This window comes from Eleutherodactylus coqui, chromosome 3 (assembly GCF_035609145.1).
Source record: "Eleutherodactylus coqui strain aEleCoq1 chromosome 3, aEleCoq1.hap1, whole genome shotgun sequence".
NCBI lineage: Eukaryota > Metazoa > Chordata > Amphibia > Anura > Eleutherodactylidae > Eleutherodactylus > Eleutherodactylus coqui.
Window position 1 is genome coordinate 241,716,078 of NC_089839.1, and position 18,961 is coordinate 241,735,038.

Consider the following 18,961-nt stretch of genomic DNA (forward strand, 5'->3'; position numbering starts at 1 on the left):
CACTATGACTGACCTCTCCTGTGAAGAATCCAGTTCTTTAGTTCGTCCACTCCAGATTGTGTATTCTGCGCTTTTCTTCTGGGCTCCAGGTCACATGACCAGCACTCTGACAACTCTCTGTATCCCGTAGTTACTGGGGCAGATTTATGGCAACTACTATAAAGTAAATTATCTTTCTTGCCTGTAGCAACCAATGACAGAGCAGGTTTCATTTTCAAGAGCAGAATATGAAAGGAAACCTGCACTGTGATTGGTTGCTATGGGCAAAAAAGACAGTTCGTCTTTATAGCGGTTGGCATAAATCTGCCCCATTAACTGCAGGAAACAGAGAGTTGTGAGAGTGTTGGTCATGTGACCTTGAGGCTGGAAGAAAAGTGCAGAATATACACCCTGAAGGAGACGAGCAACAGAATTGGATTGTTCACAGCAGAGGTAAGTCATAGTGGGATGGATATCTCAAAGAAAAAAAAAAGTGTATTTCTTCAAAGGGGTTTTCCAGGAAATTACTATTGAGGATTTGAGCTATCCTACGGATATATCATCAATAGTTGATCATCTGGGGTCTGTTGATCGGACCCTGACCGATCAGCTGATCGGGCGTCTGCTGTAAGTGCCACAATACACAGAGGTCAGAGCAGAAGCAACTGCCCTGACCCATGCATAGTGGTTGGTACTTGTAACTGCAGGTACAACTGCCATTGGATTTTAATGAAAGTTGCGCCTGCAAGTGCAAGCACCAGCTATTTTATAAAGGTCAAAGCAGCAGCTTTCAGTCCATAGGAAAGAGAGGGAGAGTATTCAAAAAGATCTAGAAAAGCTTGCACAGTGGGCGGCGACCAACAGAATGGTATTTAACAAGGAGAAATGCAAAGTCCTACATCTGGGCAAGAGAAAAGAAAAAAGCACAAACAGAATGAGAGGAATTGGGCTAAGCAGCAGCACATGTGAAAAAGACTTGAGTATACTAATAGATCATAGACTGACCATGAGTCAACAATGTGATGCAGTAACCAAAAAGGCAAACACAATTCTGGGATGTAGTAAGAGAAGCATAGAGTCTAGATCAGGTGAGGTCATTATCCCCCTCTATTCTTCTATAGTCAGACCTCATCTGAAATACTGTGGTCAGTTCTGGGCACCCCACTTCTGGGCACCCCAAGTTCAGAGAAGAGTTACCAAGATGGTGAGCGGTCTGCAAATCATGTCCTATGAGGAATGGTTAAAGGATCTGGGAATGTTTAGCGTGGAAAAAAGAAGGCTGAGAGGAGACTTAATAGCTGCCTACAAATATCTGAAGGGCTGTCACAGTGCAGAGGGATCAGCCCTATTCTCATTTGCACAAGGAAAGACTAGAAGCAATGGGATAAAACTGACAGGGAGGAGACAGATATTAGATTAGAAAAACCTTTCTGACAGTGAGGGTGATCAATGAGTGGAACTGGTTGCCATGGGAGGTGATAAGTTCTTCTTCAATGGAAGTGTTCAAACAAAGGCTGGAGAAATATCTATCTGGGATGATTTACTGAATCCTGCACTGCGCAGGGGGTGGGACCCGATGACCCTGGAGGTCCCTTCCAACTCTACCATTCTATGATTCTATGATTCTACCCCAGTGACAATGACAACAGGCACCCAATGAGCTAGGGTCCTGTGGAATGGACCCCATCTGATCAACTATTGATCACCTATCCTGAGGACAGGTTATCAATAGTATTTTCCTGGAAAACCCTCTAGGACTAATGCCCATAGATGGATTTCTGCCGCGTTCCCTGCAGTGTAAATCCGCGGCAGAATAACGCTGCTATTACGTTCTATTGAACCTAATAGCTTTTCTGCAAGCCAATGCCGACATGCAATATTTTACGCGGATTTACGCGAACGGTAAAAAAACAAGGCATGCTTAATTCTCTGTGGATTTACGCTGCAGGAGATCTCCATCAATGTAGGCTTGATGGAGACCGAGGCCGTGGTTTGTTTATAAGCACGGTACTCCCGCGCCATAAAATTGCGGCCGTATCCGGCTCCGTCCGTGGGCATTCACCCTTAAGCTTTATAAGATATTTATAAATAAAAAATATAATCTTTATATTCTCTCCTTATGCCCGTTTACAAAGAAACAGATTGAACCTACTCCATTTAGATGATAGCCGTGCTCATACTGCTAATGTTTCTCTTTTTAGTTTCTCCTTGCCGTCGGTGTCCTTGTCCCTCTTGTCTGTAATGTGTGACGTGTATACACTGTATTTGCATATATTGTCCACAAACAGTTCTCCATGCACGGTGTAACCTGCCCCATCCAGTTCTAAAGGCATCTTCAGTGTTATGACAGCAAACATCAGGATTATAAAAGGATGAGGGTATTACCAGCAGCGCAGGTTTACCGCCCGCACCAACAATAGAGAATGGCCAGCCAGTCCCAGGGAATCCAGCAGCTCCTGCAGGCTGAGAAAAGAGCAAAGGACAAACTTGAAGAGGCCAAAAAGAGTAAGTTCATTAGTGTTCTTAGGAATTGCTCTAATTGCTATGGTTGCTGATCTGTGTATAGCTTTAATTAGTTTTTTTTTTTGCTTTTTTATCCTTTTTTCGTATATATTCTTTATTTTTCATTACAGTAGAAAAGGAGGGGGATTACAACAAAGATAGGGGTAGAATCAATGGGTAATCACATCAATCAATCCTATAAACAAACTTTTTATAGTTTTTAATATACTGGAAGGATTCAGTAATAGAAAAGTCTATTAGTCCAAAATTATAACTAAAGTACATGCTGCTCTGCAAAGAGTAGAGGGACTGTAGCAATATACTGATGGTATCATTAGGACGCCATGTTTGCTTTATTCAGGGGTTAAACAATGCTGGCGGCATTTGGAGGGCAGCATTCACCCCTGTAGGGTGCTTTTTAGGTTCCATACTATACATGCATGCAACACGTGGAACCTTAACGTGGGCTACGCTTGGTTCAGTAGGACCAGACGGGGTCTGGATGTTGCAGCCTTAATATGGACCCTAAATGCGGCACTTAAGGCTGTTATAAATGGGCTTATAGCCGATGTTAGAGAGGTGAGGGTGGCTTCAAAGTTGGAAATCAATACACTATATGTTCTGTAGATATCAGCAATTACAACTCCATCTCCCTGGAGAAGATTAATTCCACACATGTGTTTTTACGCCTGCCCGTCTTTAGTTGAGAAATACTTCGATGGCTGCATCACAAACCCTTTTGTATTAACTGTCCCATGGTCAGAAATGTGTTAAGATGAATGCATCTGGAAATGATACACAAACAAAGGGAGGTAAAATCAAAGAAACCCGACTATGATCAAGGGCTTTGATCAGAAACTCACTTAAAGTTTATAGGGTTTTCTGTAAGATCATAAACTTACTCTAGCAAGCAATATGTCCACCACCAAACCCAGCGGCAGATTTATTTCCAAGACTATTGCATTGGACACACAATATGTGTCTAATCACATAGATCTGAGTTTTCTTCCCTATGGCAGCACACATCAACTGCCGCTCACCTAGCTGCCTTTGAAATTCCAATGTCTCTATGATGTTCCCTCACTATGTGGCCCCTCATCTGTTCACAATGGTGCAATGCCCTGTGCAGGCTTCTTAGGTTAATATTGGGTCACACCACATGTAATTCAATGTGGTCATGATAGGATGACTGGAAGGAAGTGAAATGACAATTATACTATGTAGAGGTCAGCCAGCACCATGGCCGTTATGGTCTCCTAGCTTTCCCAGGATCCTGAATTGCAACTCAACTTTTTCAGTAATGCATCGCAGCTACTTTATAACTAAATTGCTTTATGTTCAGGGTTCTGGAAAAGCTGAAATGAATAATTTCTAGGGAAATACTATTGATGACCTATCTTCAGGATATGTCAACAGTTGATCGGCTAGGGTCTGTCGCTCGTAACCCCAACCTCAGCGTAGTGACCGATGCTTGTAACTGCAGGCACCGCTCTTGTTGAAATCAATGAGAGCTGTGGCTGCAGTTACAAGCGCCGGCCACTACACGGAGGACAGCATGGAGGCTTCCGGTCCGACCTCTGTGTATTTGAGGCGCTGACGGAATGTGCCTGTTCAGCTGATTGGTTGGGGTCCTGAGCTGCAGACCCCAGCCGATCAACTTTTTTTCCCCTGGAAAACCCCTTTGATGATAATGTCAAGTGTTGCTTATGCAAGAGTTACTATGTAGAAGTCTATGTAAACTTCCAACCAATAGGTGTGACTTTACCGTTCCGATGGACAGATTATTATATGTTTCGTACTCTAAGAAAGATGGGTTGCAACCCCTTAGCAGCTGGAAATTGTCCAGCGCTGCAGAATATGTTGGCGCTATATAAAGATTATTATTATATTCATCATTCCAAAAACAAATATACAGTATACTTTATACCAGCTATACATGTATAAGTATATGCAGTACATACCTGGTTATGCCACATGGTCCCTGCTCCCCTCCTAGGCTATCAGCCATGGCCAGTCCGACCAGTCACGAGGCCGGCAGTGCACTGGTTGACTCACAACTGAATCTCTCAGTGGTAGGGAGGACTGAGCGCTGGAGGAGTCTGTAGCGTAGAATTGGCAGCCCTGGTAACAGCCCTCCAATTCCAGAGCCGACCGGCGCCGGAAATTCAGCATATGGCAGAAGCCCATGGGCCCACCTTTGCTAAGAGACCGGGTTGCAATTGCAACCCCTAGTGGTATACCAGTGTGTATACATCCTGTTCTAATAGTCTGAAGATATCAGCAGAAGATATTAGAAGCGTCTTCACCATAGACTCCAGAAACCTGCAGTGCTGTGTTTCTTCAGGAAGTAACACTAGTCAGTCTGATCCTCACTCATGTATCACAGTTTCTGGGCCTCCCTCGCACCAGTAATGTCCACACGGGGCGGATTGGCTGCAGAATGCTGGCAGCCGATATTCCGCAGCGATAAATCTGCATCACAGACTGCACCCTTTGGTGAAGAATATAGCGCTGATTCTGGTGCAGAATCCACCCCCTCTTTAGAAAAGGTGGGTTCTGTAGCATATCTGGTGCTAAAATTGATATGCTGTGGATTGAAATTCTGCACCGCATATCAATACCCGCATGAGTTTTGTGCAGACTGAGTTACATGGCAGACATAGATGCCTTTGTCAAGCTGCCAGCATCAAAGGGGGCCTGTTGGTACTTTGCGATCACATTGCAGGGTACTGATGGGTGACAGAAGGAGCCGCCTCCCCCATCACATGCCTACCTGCTGCAGCTGCTATTGATTGTGGCAATTTAAGGCGTTAAACTGCCAGGATCTGAGGTTTTACTGCTAGTGGCAGTTGCAGCAGGAGCCTGGCTGTCAGTAGTTAGTCAAGCAACCATCAGGCAAATGCGATGTGAATCATGGCCCAATATCGCGCTCGCCAACTTGCTACTTCCCTGCAGATGCAAGGCGTTTTTGTGTCAAAAACGCCTTGCATCAACTCAGGGAAGTCTCGATCATCAAGCGTTTCCCATTGTTTTCAATGGGAAACATTGCATCGCACTCGTACGCACCTCACATGCTGTGCAATGTTTTTGCCGGCCCCATTGAAAACAATGGGCAAGGCATTTTCGAGGCAATGCCCAAACATAGGACACGTCATGATTTTTTCCTGCACCGCGATACAGGAACAAAGGTCGCTTATGTATATGACCCCATTGAAAAAAATGGGGTTCATATTCGTGCAAGATTTTCTCAACCGCGTGAAAGCAGCCTTAGGCTACCTACATACGGACTTGCATGAGTTTCTCAGCTGTTTGAAACCGGCCTTGGGAAGATGTATGTGCCGGTTTAAAGCCCATTAGTGTGGTCAGTAAAAAGATGTATTGCGGTCTCCATAGGGTTAACAGAGCAGTGCGCTGTCGAGTGTGAAACCTTGGGACCCTTTATTATTGGGGATACCCACTGGGAACCCACTGATCAGTTTTCTAGTATAGCTAATTTAAGTGGAAGGCCCCTCTAGTGACATGAGAGGACGAGTCCCAGAAGCAGCGATCGCAGAAGCAGAGGGCTGTTATTACCACAAACACTGACATAACGGCCCATTATACAGGAGCGGACTTGTACCGGCTGCCTTCCATGTTTACACCATACAATCCACTGCGTGCAAACTCAGGACATTAACCCTTCATATGCTTTGTCTCTAACTTACAAAAACAGTTTTGTACTTTTATTTTTTTTCTTTAAAAAATACTGTAAAGTCACAAAACTGTGAAAAAAGTTACAAATACATACAAAGACAGGAACAAAATAACGTTACTGCGCTTCACTTGTTTTTACACAGCTTCCAGATTAGTGAGATAACTTGACTTCCTGCCTGAGGTTTCTTATACATTAATTCATTTACAGTAAATGTGAGTAATCTCATGCAGACAGAAGCACATATTATTTAAAGGGGAAGTGTATACAGGGGCGCTGCTCACATCTGCATCAGAGCCTCCGGGGCAGATCTGCCATGAAATGCCAGACAAATACACATACAAAAAAGTTGTGCATGCAGGACTTTTTCGTCCCGTAAATAGGTGGATAGATGCAGGAACTGAAGAGACCCTATTAGTGTCAATGGAGTCCATTCAACATAGTTTGGTTCCATTATGAGATGGATTTGCTTATCCATGGGATTCCGTTTTCCTGCTCCCATAACGGTGGCACGGAGAAAGCTACGTTTGTCTGAATCCGCCCTAAAATGAATAAAGATGCTAAGACCAAACATTGAAATAAGTGCAGCCCCCCAAAAACATTAGACCCCACAATAATCCTGGAATGCACTCCAAAATGTAGACGCAGACCAAATCCCGAAATAAACACAGATTGTAGACCAGAATGAAGAGTAAATATAGCCCCTGGACCCCCAAATAAATACGGACTCAGACTAGACCCCAAAATAAATTCCCCAGACCGGATCCTTAAAGAAACGCATACCTGCCCTATGTTGTGTACACGCACATGGTAAGGTATGTACAAATGTTCTGCACCCACAATAGGCACAAAAACTATGTGAGAATGAACCAATTGGAATCAAAGGATTCTATTCTCCATGTTATGCGCGCAGGATCTTCCCATACGCATAATCATGGCGCATCACGCTCATCTGTTTAAGCCCTAGTGGCTCCTGTCTGCAATGTTTTACCGATTTCTAAACATGGGCTTAGACCGGGAAAGACTGTGATTTGCTGCGGTTGTACCGTGCATGGCTGCGAATCACGCACCACACTTTTTCATAGCGGGGTTGCAAATGAAAACACCACCCATATGTAATGTATTGCATATGGACAGCGTTTCATACGCAGCCTATAGAAATGTGTAGGGCTCACATTGCGTGGTACACATGCTGCGATCTATTACTGGTGCGTATCTACACGGTGTCTACATGCACATGTGCATGGATCAATGAAAGTCCATTGACTATTACTGACTCCATTCAACACGGCTGTAAAACACACATGTAAAATGTGGTGAAAGCATGGTGGTGGAGTCAGAGTCGCACAGAACCACATTTTCCAAATATTGGAGAGCGGTCAGATTTTCACGTCAGGAGCCTGGAGGCACAAATGCCGTCCGGTAAGATTGCGATCAGCCGGTGTGCATATACCAGAGACCAGGCCAATGGCGCACAAATCCCCAAACTCTTACCAGAAGTGCCTGAGCAATGTACAATTGTGAAGGTTTATAGTCATCACTTTCCTGCTGTACTAGAAAACTAGAAGTCATAAAAATAGTCATTGAAATGTTTTATTTCTTAATCCAGGAAAAAATAAGCGACTAAGGCAAGCAAAAGAAGAAGCAACAGCGGAAATCGATCAGTACAAGCTTAAAAGAGAAAATGACTTTCGACGTATTCAGACCACAGTAAGTAACAGTAATGCCTGATACATGGGTCCCAATGAATTGCATAGGACTTTATAGAAATAGATTATTTTACCGTAGTCATGATAGTCTTGATGGTCGTAGCTGGATTATATCAAACATAAGTGTTATCAGTCAGATTTCCCTTAAAGGGACGGTTCCGTTTCATTGTTTATTGCACTCCTTTCTCAGATAATGGGATCCCAAGGAAACCTGGCAACACAGATCGATGAGCAGACCAGTCAGAAGATACAAGCGTATAGTGCCAACTATCAGACATACAAAGATAAGGTGCTTCTGGAGCTATTAAACCTGATAAATGATGTCAATCCAGGGCTTCATGTCAATTTTAAGTACCAGGTATAATGCAACCTGCTTATTAGGAAGCCATCTACTCATCGCTGGAGTATGTAGCGGTACTCCAGCCAACGGAATAATGGTACATGAATAGTTGGACTGATTTAGCCTTACAATTGTCAACAGGCAAAGACATTTTCCAAATAAATCTGTTTTCATATCTAAGACTTGTGTTTCTTGTGTATATGTTAGCTGGGTGTCCTTCATATTTTATGAAAACTTCTTAAAATGGTTCTTCTGGTCAATATCAATACATTTCATAGAATCATAGACTGGTAGAGTTGGAAGGGACCTCCAGGGTCATCGGGTCCAACCACCCGCTCAGTGCAGGATCACTAAATCATCCCAGACAGATATTTGTCCAGCCTTTGTTTGAAGACTTCCATTGAAGGAGAACTCACCACCTCCTGTGGTAACCTGTTCCACTCACTGATCACCCTCACTGTCAGAAAGTGTTTTCTAATATCTAATTTGTGTCTCCTCCCTTTCAGTTTCATCCCAATTGCTTCTAGTCTTTCCTTGTGCAAATGAGAATCGGGCTGATCCCTTTGCACTGTGACAGCCCTCCAGATATTTGTAGAGAGCTATTAAGTCTCCTCTCAGCCTTCTCTTCTCACAAGCTAAGCATTCCCAGATCCCTTAACCGTTCCTCATAGGACTGTTCCTCAATTTGCGAGAAGGAAAAATAAATATTTCCATGTAGATGACCCCAGAGTTAACCATAACTAGTGGTCTCCATTAGCAATATAAAAAACGTCTAAAATATTTTGTGAGTACATCATATGTGTCCATCGACAAACAGGTTGACAGGCAGTAGAGGTAATGCTGGTTATGTTAATCATCTGTTTTTGTTGGGCTGTGTCTATCCGCACAAACATAGACAGATGACCCTTTAAGAGGGCCTCTCATACAAATTTGTCAGATGTGTAAAATCTTCGAACCATCTCCGGCATTGAGGGCCAAGTGTGACCGCTATCACCTCACTCCCCCCTGTTATGGTATGCAGCATTTCTAGAACATATATCTAGTAGAAATGATTGTTCTGATGGTCTATTTAGGCTTTTCACACAGAAAAAGTTTGATTTTGGTCAGTGAAAAACTGACTTGTTTTCCATACAACTTACACAAGCTTCTTCTTTTGCAGGTCAGTTATGATGATACTGGAATTTTTTTTTAGGTTTTTCCACTTTTGCACAATAAAAATTCTTTTATTTTAAATTTCTTTTATTTATATTGTTACATTCAATGTTCTATAACTTTATTATTTATTATTTTTCCATGGACGGAGCTCTGTGACAGCTTGTTTTTTTTGCATGACGACCTGTAGTTTTTATTGGTCCCATTTTGGGGTACTTCTGTTTTTTTGAACGCTTTCATTGTGTTTTTTGGGAGGCAAAATAAACAAAATAAGCATTTTGTCTCTTTTTTTTAAGGCTTTTGCTGTGCAGGATAAATCGTGTGTTCAATTTATTGTACAGGTCGTTCAGATACCATGATACCAAATATGTGGGTTTGAAAAAAAAAAAGATTATACAAACAAGAGCATTGTTTTTTTTGTTCGCTTTTTTGATCGCTATTATAATGCATTGCAGTACTTCTGTACTGCAATGCAGTATCTCTTACAATAGCGATCACAGACCATGGCAGGCCTGGACACCAGTGTATAGCGTCCGGTTGCCATAGCAACAGCTTGGCCCTCAACGATTACATTGTGGAGAGCCAATGTCATCACAGAGGTAACACACTCCCTTTGTGAAACCTTTACATGCCACAATGTACATTGACCTTCGCATGTAAAGGGTTAAGAGTGAGGATCAAAGTTTTCATAAATTCCCTCTTTGCAGTGGGCGACCGGCTATAAGTCACAGCCAACTCCCTCTGCTATAGTGCCACTGCTGTCCTGCAGGACCAGGAAGAGTATTGTTTCTCTTTAAGAAGAGCACCTAGAATCTGTGTGAGGAGACTCACAAGACAATCCAATAGGTGGCGCTGCAGAGGTATTATTCCATCTTTCCATTTGCATATTTCCCAGAGGAGCAAGGATTGCCTTATAAGTCTCCTCATACCTTCTAGGTGCTCTCCTTAAGGAGAAACAATACCCTTCCCGACCCACATCATAGGCCTCTCATTAGCCAAGCCAGAAACCTACTGCACAGTGATGAGGGGCAAACACCCCAAAACAGCTGTCTGTGCATAGTATTTTGGCTTGGTTTTCAATTCCCAGTCATTGTTATAAGGCTTGTCTAAAAAGTCTGCCATTGACTTACAGGAATGCTGCCTTCCAATAGGTGGCGCTGCAGAGGTATTGTTTCGTCTTCCCAATTGCCAAAGAAGCAACAAGAATGGAGTACCATTATTGATGTCAAAGCTGTTTTCCCATAGGGCTCTCCGTTGTTTTAGGGGTTTGCAGGACTACAGGGTGTCCTAAAATGATATTAATTTATATATGTTGTTTCTGAGTATTTATGACCTTTTTAATTATTGACTAGCCATTGTACTTAGTACTTTTTTATATTATTTGTATTATTTTTATAGTGAGTGGCACTAGTCAGAAGATACAAGCGTATAATGCCAACTATCAAACATACAAAGATAATGTGCTTCTGGAGCTATTAAACCTGATAAATGATGTGAATTCAGAGCTTCATGTCAATTACAAGTACCAGGTATAATGCAATCTGCTTATTAGGAAGCCATCTACTCATCGCTGGAGTATGTAGCCTTACTCCAGCCAACAAAATAATTGGGCATGAATAGTTGGATAGTTTAGCATTTAGTGAAGCATTAAAATTGTTAACAAGCAAAGACATAGTGCACAAGGAGGCGCTACCAGACAGATGTGTACCTGTACAAAGTCAAGAAGTACACAGTGGGAGTCACAGAAAAATGGCTCAAGGCACAACGACACCAAGCTGGGTACTCATTTTACCGACCTCAGAAGAATGAAAGGGTAAGTCAGCCTTTAGCCGGTTACCTGAACCAAGCAGAGATTGAACTCGCAACCTTCAGGTCGTGAGCAAGAGCTTAGGACTGCATTTCTGCTGCCTTAACACTCTGCGCCACAATATGAAGATTTTATTATATGAGGAGTAAAAACCAGCAGAACAAACGTTTTGAGGAAAAACCTCTTCTTCAGTAACTGCTGGATGGCGAGTATTTAGGTTGCCATGCCAGCATGGCCAATAGGGAAACTATAGGGAGAGAACCAGGCTGCAGGTGTGGCTCCTGGTGTCTGAAGTGTGGACTGAGAGCCAAAGAAACGAGGTAGCACAGTGTGCTACACTGTTTCCACAACTCCTCAAATTATGTAAATAGTGTAGCGCGCTGTACTATACTGTTTACATAGTTCCCATTCACTTCAATGAGAGCTACGGAAACAGTGCTGGGCTGAAGCACTTGGTTGTTTCCATTGGCTCTTGCCAGTAACTATAGCAGCAGTTTCCCATTTCGACTATGAAAAGCCATACTCTTTTAAAGTCCCAGATCAGAGAGTCCCGAAGAACATAACTCAATACTGACCCCTTGTGGTATCTCAGTAGTAAAGGCTTAAATATGTTACATTTATAATTAATGGTGAGCTATTAGTGAAATAAATAGTTTGTGTTGGTATAGAGCCATTTTCACAAAAATCATTATGAATCAGAACAGCCATTTCTGACTCTCATTAAAGTACATGGTAGTAAAAATTGGGTTCACTAATTTGCCCTCCATAAGGTCCCCATTGCAGCCAAAGCCCCTCAAATTGTATAACAATACAGCCACACTTCTGGGGAACACTGCTCCTCCCGAAACTTGGTCAAACTAGCGTACAGCTGTCACTGAAAGCAAAAGAAGGCCCACATAGGGTCTCCTATATCAAAAATTGTGCCAAGGAAGACAGCAGGTATGGTGCTTGTTTTAAAAGTAATGAATTAAATTTTACAAGGACAAATTCTGCCACAACACTCCAACACGGGCCCACTCCAAGGAACAGCTGTAGATCTACCAAGAATTATATGCACAAGCCATTAAAAATCTGTGATCTGCCAAGAAAATGTCATGATGTGTCATCACCCTTGGAGTCGGTCATGACTTGGTGCTTGCACCAGGCGACTTTACCTAAGTGGGTAAGTAACTGGCTTAGTGATAGAGAGTAGAGGATGGTTATTAATGGTACATACTCTGATTGGGTCACAGTCTTCTGCAAGGAGCTAGGGGAGGTAAAGAAAAATTGCTCCAAAGTCGGTAGAAGCTGTACCAGAGACTCCTCTTTTGTAAGCTTTTCCATGTGTATGTGTTACTTTCTTTTAATTGTGAAGCAGGACACTACTTCGGTGTTTGTTTTAGGCTAGGTGCACCCCATCTACTTTAGTGGAGATGTAGCTACACACTTTTAACCACTAGCTACACACTAGTAACCACTTTTTTCATTGAAATGTATGATGTAGGTGAGGATCCCATAAGTGAGAGCTTATTAGGCATTTATGGCATATCCAATGTATATGCTATATATGCTTAAGGTGGGACTATCTTTGTAAGGACCACCAGTACAACTTTTTACAGTGCTCTTGGCAATTGAATGTGATTGCTCCCAGCAAGAGAAACCAGCGCTCCGTAAACGAATCACAGCCATTCATTGATTTATTAAATGGCTGTGATTGGCTCGTTAAGCACTAACTGTGATAGGCTGAGCCACAGTGCTCTTCAACCAATCACAGCCAGCCCTTCCTGGAGGCAGGGATTTTAATCCTCCAATCTAGGAAGGACTGGAAGAAGATGCATCGGAGGTGATGAGAAGACAGAAGATGACAGTACCACAGATCACAGCGCTGGAGGAGACCACAGCGCTGGAGATGACAGCGTTTCTTAGGTGATGTATCATTTTTTTTTCACAGTAGCCATGGCTTATTTTCAGGGTAGGGCTTATATTTCAAACCCCGCAAAAAATTCCCGCAAATGGTGCTACAAAGTCACGTGACTTTGTAGCACTATAAAATCATGGTATCACCACGAGAAATCGCTTGGACCATGCGGATATAGCCTTACCAAAATCAAACTATATTTCTGCAGCAGCACCATTGACCGTCAGTGCTGACTCAGTGCCTCTCACTTTTGCAGTAGAAGTAGAGAATAGTTTTGAATTGCTTAATACCTTTGAAAAAGAGTCAAACAAACTATGGAAGGAAATCAAAAGCATTACAATCAAAATAGCAAACAAATACATACCATGCAAAAAAGAAAAACAACCTGGCTGTCAGCAGACACCATCCGAATCGCCGACATGCGACGAGAAGCAAAAGCTACTGGAAAAGGGGATGATTTCCAGTGGCTAAATGCCCAGTTTCGGCGCAAAACAAGGAAAAACAAAGAATGGTTTTTGAATACACACTGCACGGAATTAGCAGAAGCAAACAAGGACATAATGCAATGCAACCTCAATTTTTGATAAGAATGACCCGATCCTCAACAAATGTAGCATAGATGTTGGGAATATACAGAAGAACTCTAAGCAAGTGATTGCCGAAACCATCATCCGCAAACAGGAGAACCAGCAGGATTAGAACCTAATATCCTGGAGGATGAAGTTGGGTTAGCAATAAGCTACCAAATTAGAAAGGCCCTGGAATCAATTGCATACCTACTGAGCTGCTCAAGCCCCTGCCAGTCCAGACACTAACAGCAATCTGTCCCAAGATTTGGGAAACCAAATCATGGCCAAAAGTTTGGACAAGGCCAGTTTTCGCACCGCTTCACAAAAAAGTCAACCCAAGAGAACAGTCAAACTACTGCACCTTAATATCACATGCAAGCAAAATCCTACTGATGATCATACAAAAACACATGACAGCAATGGTGGAACAGAAACTCCTTGATGCACAAGCCGTTTTTTGTAAAGGAAGAGGAACAAGAGATCAAAACGATAACGGTACAGGAAAAAAGAAAATCAACAATGAAGAAGAAATCGAAGCAGTTTAAGACTTCATCTTCCTCTGATCGAAAATGGCTGCAATAGAGAATCAAAATCTGAAATAAATCGATGAATGGAGCTAGATTACAGCGCAATGTTAAGTATGGGTAAGATCTGGCAAAATAAGAAACTGAGACTCTCATACTTTGGCCTCATAATATGGGCCAATTCATTAGAAACATTGATAATTGCTTGGACTGGTCAGTGGTAAAAGAAGACCCAGCCTCCAAAGAACATGCTGGCTTCATACTATCAAAGCCGACACCAAAATGCAATAATCGCATGGAGAGGGCTGATTCATGAAGTGTCCAAGAGTCGGCCCCAACTAAGGAGATAAAGAAAGATAGACTCAAGAAGGACATATCAGAGCTTGAGCGGGTTCAAAGGTGGGAAACTCAAGTCATGAATGGAATGGGTGGACTACAGTATCCAGAGAGGTTGCACTGAGCAGGGGGTTGGACCAGATAACCCCGGAGGTCCCTTCCAGCTCTAATATTCTATGATTCTAAGTTGGGGTTATTTAGTTTAGAAAAAAGACAGGGGACAGTACAGAGATCTCTCCCATCATCTGTTTATACCCAGGACTGTAACAAGGGGTGCTCTCTACATCTAGAGGAAAGAAGGTTTCTACACCAACATAAGAAAGGGTTCTTTACTGTAAGAGCAGTGAGACTATGGAACTCTCGGCCTAAGGATGTAGTGATGGCGAACTCGATAAAAGAGTACAAGAGGGGCCTGGATGCCTTTCTTGAGCGATACAATATTATATGTTATAATTACTAATAACTTCAGAAGGGTTGGTGATCCGGGGATTATTCCAATTGCCAGATTGGAGTCAGGAAGGAATTTTTTTCCCTTAAATAAGGAAAATTGGCTTCTACCTCATTGGATTTTTTTTCGTTCCTCTGGATCAACATTGGAGTGTAATAGGCTGAACGGGATGGACATATGTCTTTCTTCAGCTTTACATACTATATTACTAGAGATGAGCGAGCACCAAAATGCTCGGGTGCTCGTTACTCGAGACGAACTTTTCGCGATGCTCGAGGGTTCGTTTCCACTAACGAACCCCATTGAAGTCAATGGGCGACCCGAACATTTTTGTATATCGCCGATGCTCGCTAAGGTTTTCATTTGTGAAAATCTGGGCAATTCAAGAAAGTGATGGGTACGACACAGCAATGGATAGGGCAGGCAAGGGGCTACATGTTGGGCTGCATTTCAGGTTCCCAAGTCCCACTATTAAGCCACAATAGCGGCAAGAGTGCCCCCCCCCAACAATTTTTACTTCTGAAAAGCCCTCATTAGCATGGCATACCTTAGCTAAGCACCACACTACCTCCAACAAAGCACAATCACTGCCTGCATGACACTCTGCTGCCACTTCTCCTGGGTTACATGCTGCCCAACCCCCCCGCACGACCCAGTGTCCACAGCGCACACCAAAGTGTCCCTGCGCAGCCTTCAGCTGCACTCATGCCACACGCTGGCCTCATAGCCACACCACCCTCATGTCTATTTATAAGTGTGTCTGCCATGAGGAGGAACCGCAGGCACACACTGCAGAGGGTTGGCATGGCCAGGCAGCGACCCTCTTTAAAAGGGGCAGGGCGATAGCCCATAATGCTGTACAGAAGCAATGAGAAATCCAATCCTGTGCCACCTCCATCAGGAGCTGCAAACGTGGGCATAGCAATGGGGAACCCATGTGCCACACACTATTCATTCTGTCAAGGTGTCTGCATGCCCCAGTCAGACCGGGGTTTTTTATAAATAGTCACAGGCAGGTACAACTCCGCAATGGGAATTCCGTGTGCACCCACAGCATAGGTGGCTCCCTGGAACCCACCGGCGGTACATAAATATATCCCATTGCATTGCCCATCACAGCTGAGGTAACGTTAGGTTTGATGCAGGTGGGCTTCGGCGCACACCGCATGCCCCAGTCAGACTGGGGTTCTTTAGAAGTGGACACATGCAGTTACAACTCCGTGTGGTCCGACAGCATGGGTGGCTCCCTGGAACCCACCGGAGGTACATAAATATATCCCATTGCATTGCCTATCACAGCTGAGGTAACGTCAGTTTTGATGCAGGTGGGCTTCGGCCCACACTGCATGCCCCAGTCAGACTGGGGTTCTTTAGAAGTGGACACATGCAGTTACAGCTCCGTGTGGTCCGACAGCATGGGTGGCTCCCTGAAACCCACCAGCAGTACATAAATATATCCCATTGCATTGCCCATCACAGCTGAGGTAACGTCAGGTTTGATGCAGGTGGGCTTCGGCCCACACTGCATGCCCCAGGCAGACTGGGGTTCTTTAGAAGTGGACACATGCAGTTACAAATCCGTGTGGACCCACAGCATGGGTGGGTCCCAGGAAGCCACCGGCGGTACATAAATAAATCCCATTGCATTACCCATCACAGCTGAGGGAACGTCAGGTTTGATGCAGGTGGGCTTCGGCCCACACTGCATGCCCCAGTCAGACTGGGGTTCTTTAGAAGTGGACACATGCAGCTACAACTCCGTGTGGTCCGACAGCATGGGTGGGTCCCAGGAAGCCACCGGCGGTACATAAATAAATCCCATTGCAGTGCCCAGCACAGCTGAGGTAATGTCAGTTTTAATGCAGGTGGGCTAAAAATTACTAGGATTACAATGTAGGCGAGGGCCCACAAAAATTGGTGTACCAAGAGTGCAAATGTACCTCAGAAAAATTCCCCATGCCCAAGGAAGAGGGCAGGTGAAAGCCATTAATCGCTTTGGTTAATGTGGCTTAATTTGTAACTAGGCCTGTAGGCAGCCCAGTTAAAATAAAAATTGGTTCAGGTGCAAGTTTCAACGCTTTATTGAATTGAGAATTGAAACGTATAAACATTGTTTACAAAAATTATATGACTGAGCCTTGTGGGCCTAAGAAAAATTGCCCGTTCGGCGTGATTACGTGAGGTTTCAGGAGGAGGAGCAGGAGGAGAAGGATGAATATAATACACAGATTGATGAAGCTAAAAGGTCCCCGTTTTTGATGGTGATAGAAAACGATGCTTCCATCCGCGGGTGCAGCCTACGCATTGTTTAGGTATCGCTGCTGTCCGCTGGTGGAGAAGAGAACTCTGGGGAAATCCAGGCTTTGTTCATCTTTATGATTGTAAGCCTGTCGGCACTGTCGGTTGACAGGCGAGTACGCTTATCCGTGATTATTCCCCCAGCCGCACTAAACACCCTCTCTGACAAGACGCTAGCCGCAGGACAAGCAAGCACCTCCAGGGCATACAGCGCGAGTTCAAGCCACGTGTCCAGCTTCAACATCCAGTAGTTGTAGGGGGCAGAGGCGTCACGGAGGACGGTCGTGCGATCGGCTATGTACTCCCTCACCATCCTTTTACAGTGCTCCCGTCGACTCAGCCTTGACTGGGGAGCGGTGACACAGTCTTGCTGGGGAGCCATAAAGCTGGCAAAGGCCTTGGATAGTGTTCCCCTGCCTGTGCTGTACATGCTGCCTGATCTCCGCGCCGCCCCTGCTACCTGGCCCTCGGAACTGCGCCTTCTGCCACTAGCGCTGTCGGATGGGAATTTTACCATCAGTTTGTCCGCCAGGGTCCTGTGGTATAGCATCACTCTCGAACCCCTTTCCTCTTCGGGTATGAGAATTGAAAGGTTCTCCTTATACCGTGGGTCGAGCAGTGTGTACACCCAGTAATCCGTAGTGGCCAGAATGCGTGTAACGTGAGGGTCACGAGAAAGGCATCCTAACATGAAGTCAGCCATGTGTGCCAGGGTACCTGTATGCAACACATGGCTGTCCTCACTAGGAAGATCACTTTCAGGATCCTCCTCCTCCTCCTCACGCCAAACACGCTGAAAGGATGACAGGCAAGCAGCATGGGCACCCTCAGCAGTGGGCCAAGCTGTCTCTTCCCCCTCCTCCTCATGCTCCTCCCCCTCCTCCTCCTCCTCCTCAACACGCTGAGATATAGACATGAGGGTGCTCTGACTATCCAGCGACATACTGTCTTCCCCCGCCTCCGTTTCCGAGCGCAAAGCGTCTGCCTTTATGCTTTGCAGGGAACTTCTCAAGAGGCATAGCAGAGGAATGGTGACGCTAATGATTGCAGCATCGCCACTCACCATCTGGGTAGACTCCTCAAATTTTCCATGAACCTGGCAGATGTCTGCCAACCAGGCCCACTCTTCTGTAAAGAATTGAGGAGGCTGACTCCCACTACGCGCGCCCATGTTGGAGTTGGTATTCCACTATAGCTCTATGCTGCTCATAGATCCTGGCCAACATGTGGAGCGTAGAGTTCCACCGTGTGGGCACGTCGCACAGCAGTCGGTGCACTGGCAGATTAAAGCGATGTTGCAGGGTCCGCAGGGTGGCAGCGTCTGTCTTGGACTTGCGGAAATGTGCGCAGAGCCGGCGCACCTTTCCGAGCAGGTCTGACAAGCGTGGGTAGCTTTTCAGAAAGCGCTGAACCACCAAATTAAAGACGTGGGCCAGGCATGGCACGTGCGTGAGGCTGCCGAGCTGCAGAGCCGCCACCAGGTTACGGCCGTTGTCACACACGACCATGCCCGTTTGGAGGCTGAGCGGCGAAAGCCAGCGGTCGGTCTGCTCTGTCAGAGCCTGCAGCAGTTCGTGGGCCGTGTGCCTCTTCTCTCCTAAGCTAAGTAGTTTCAGCATGGCCTGCTGGCGCTTGCCCACCGCTGTGCTGCCACCCCGCGTGCACACCGACTGGGGGCGATGTGCTGCTGCTGACACATCTTGATTGCG

At 44.8% G+C, this 18,961-nt stretch overlaps 1 protein-coding gene across 1 annotated transcript; it reads left to right on the top strand.

Moving 5' to 3' along the window:
- The first annotated feature begins 2,356 nt into the window (after positions 1-2,356).
- ATP6V1G3 (ATPase H+ transporting V1 subunit G3) lies at positions 2,357-8,401 on the top strand. Its single transcript, XM_066597178.1, has 3 exons — positions 2,357-2,484; positions 7,782-7,882; positions 8,072-8,401. Exons 1-3 carry the CDS (start codon positions 2,403-2,405, stop codon positions 8,243-8,245), a joined length of 357 nt encoding a protein of 118 aa, XP_066453275.1. The 5' UTR covers positions 2,357-2,402; the 3' UTR covers positions 8,246-8,401.
- Positions 8,402-18,961: the final 10,560 nt, after the last annotated feature.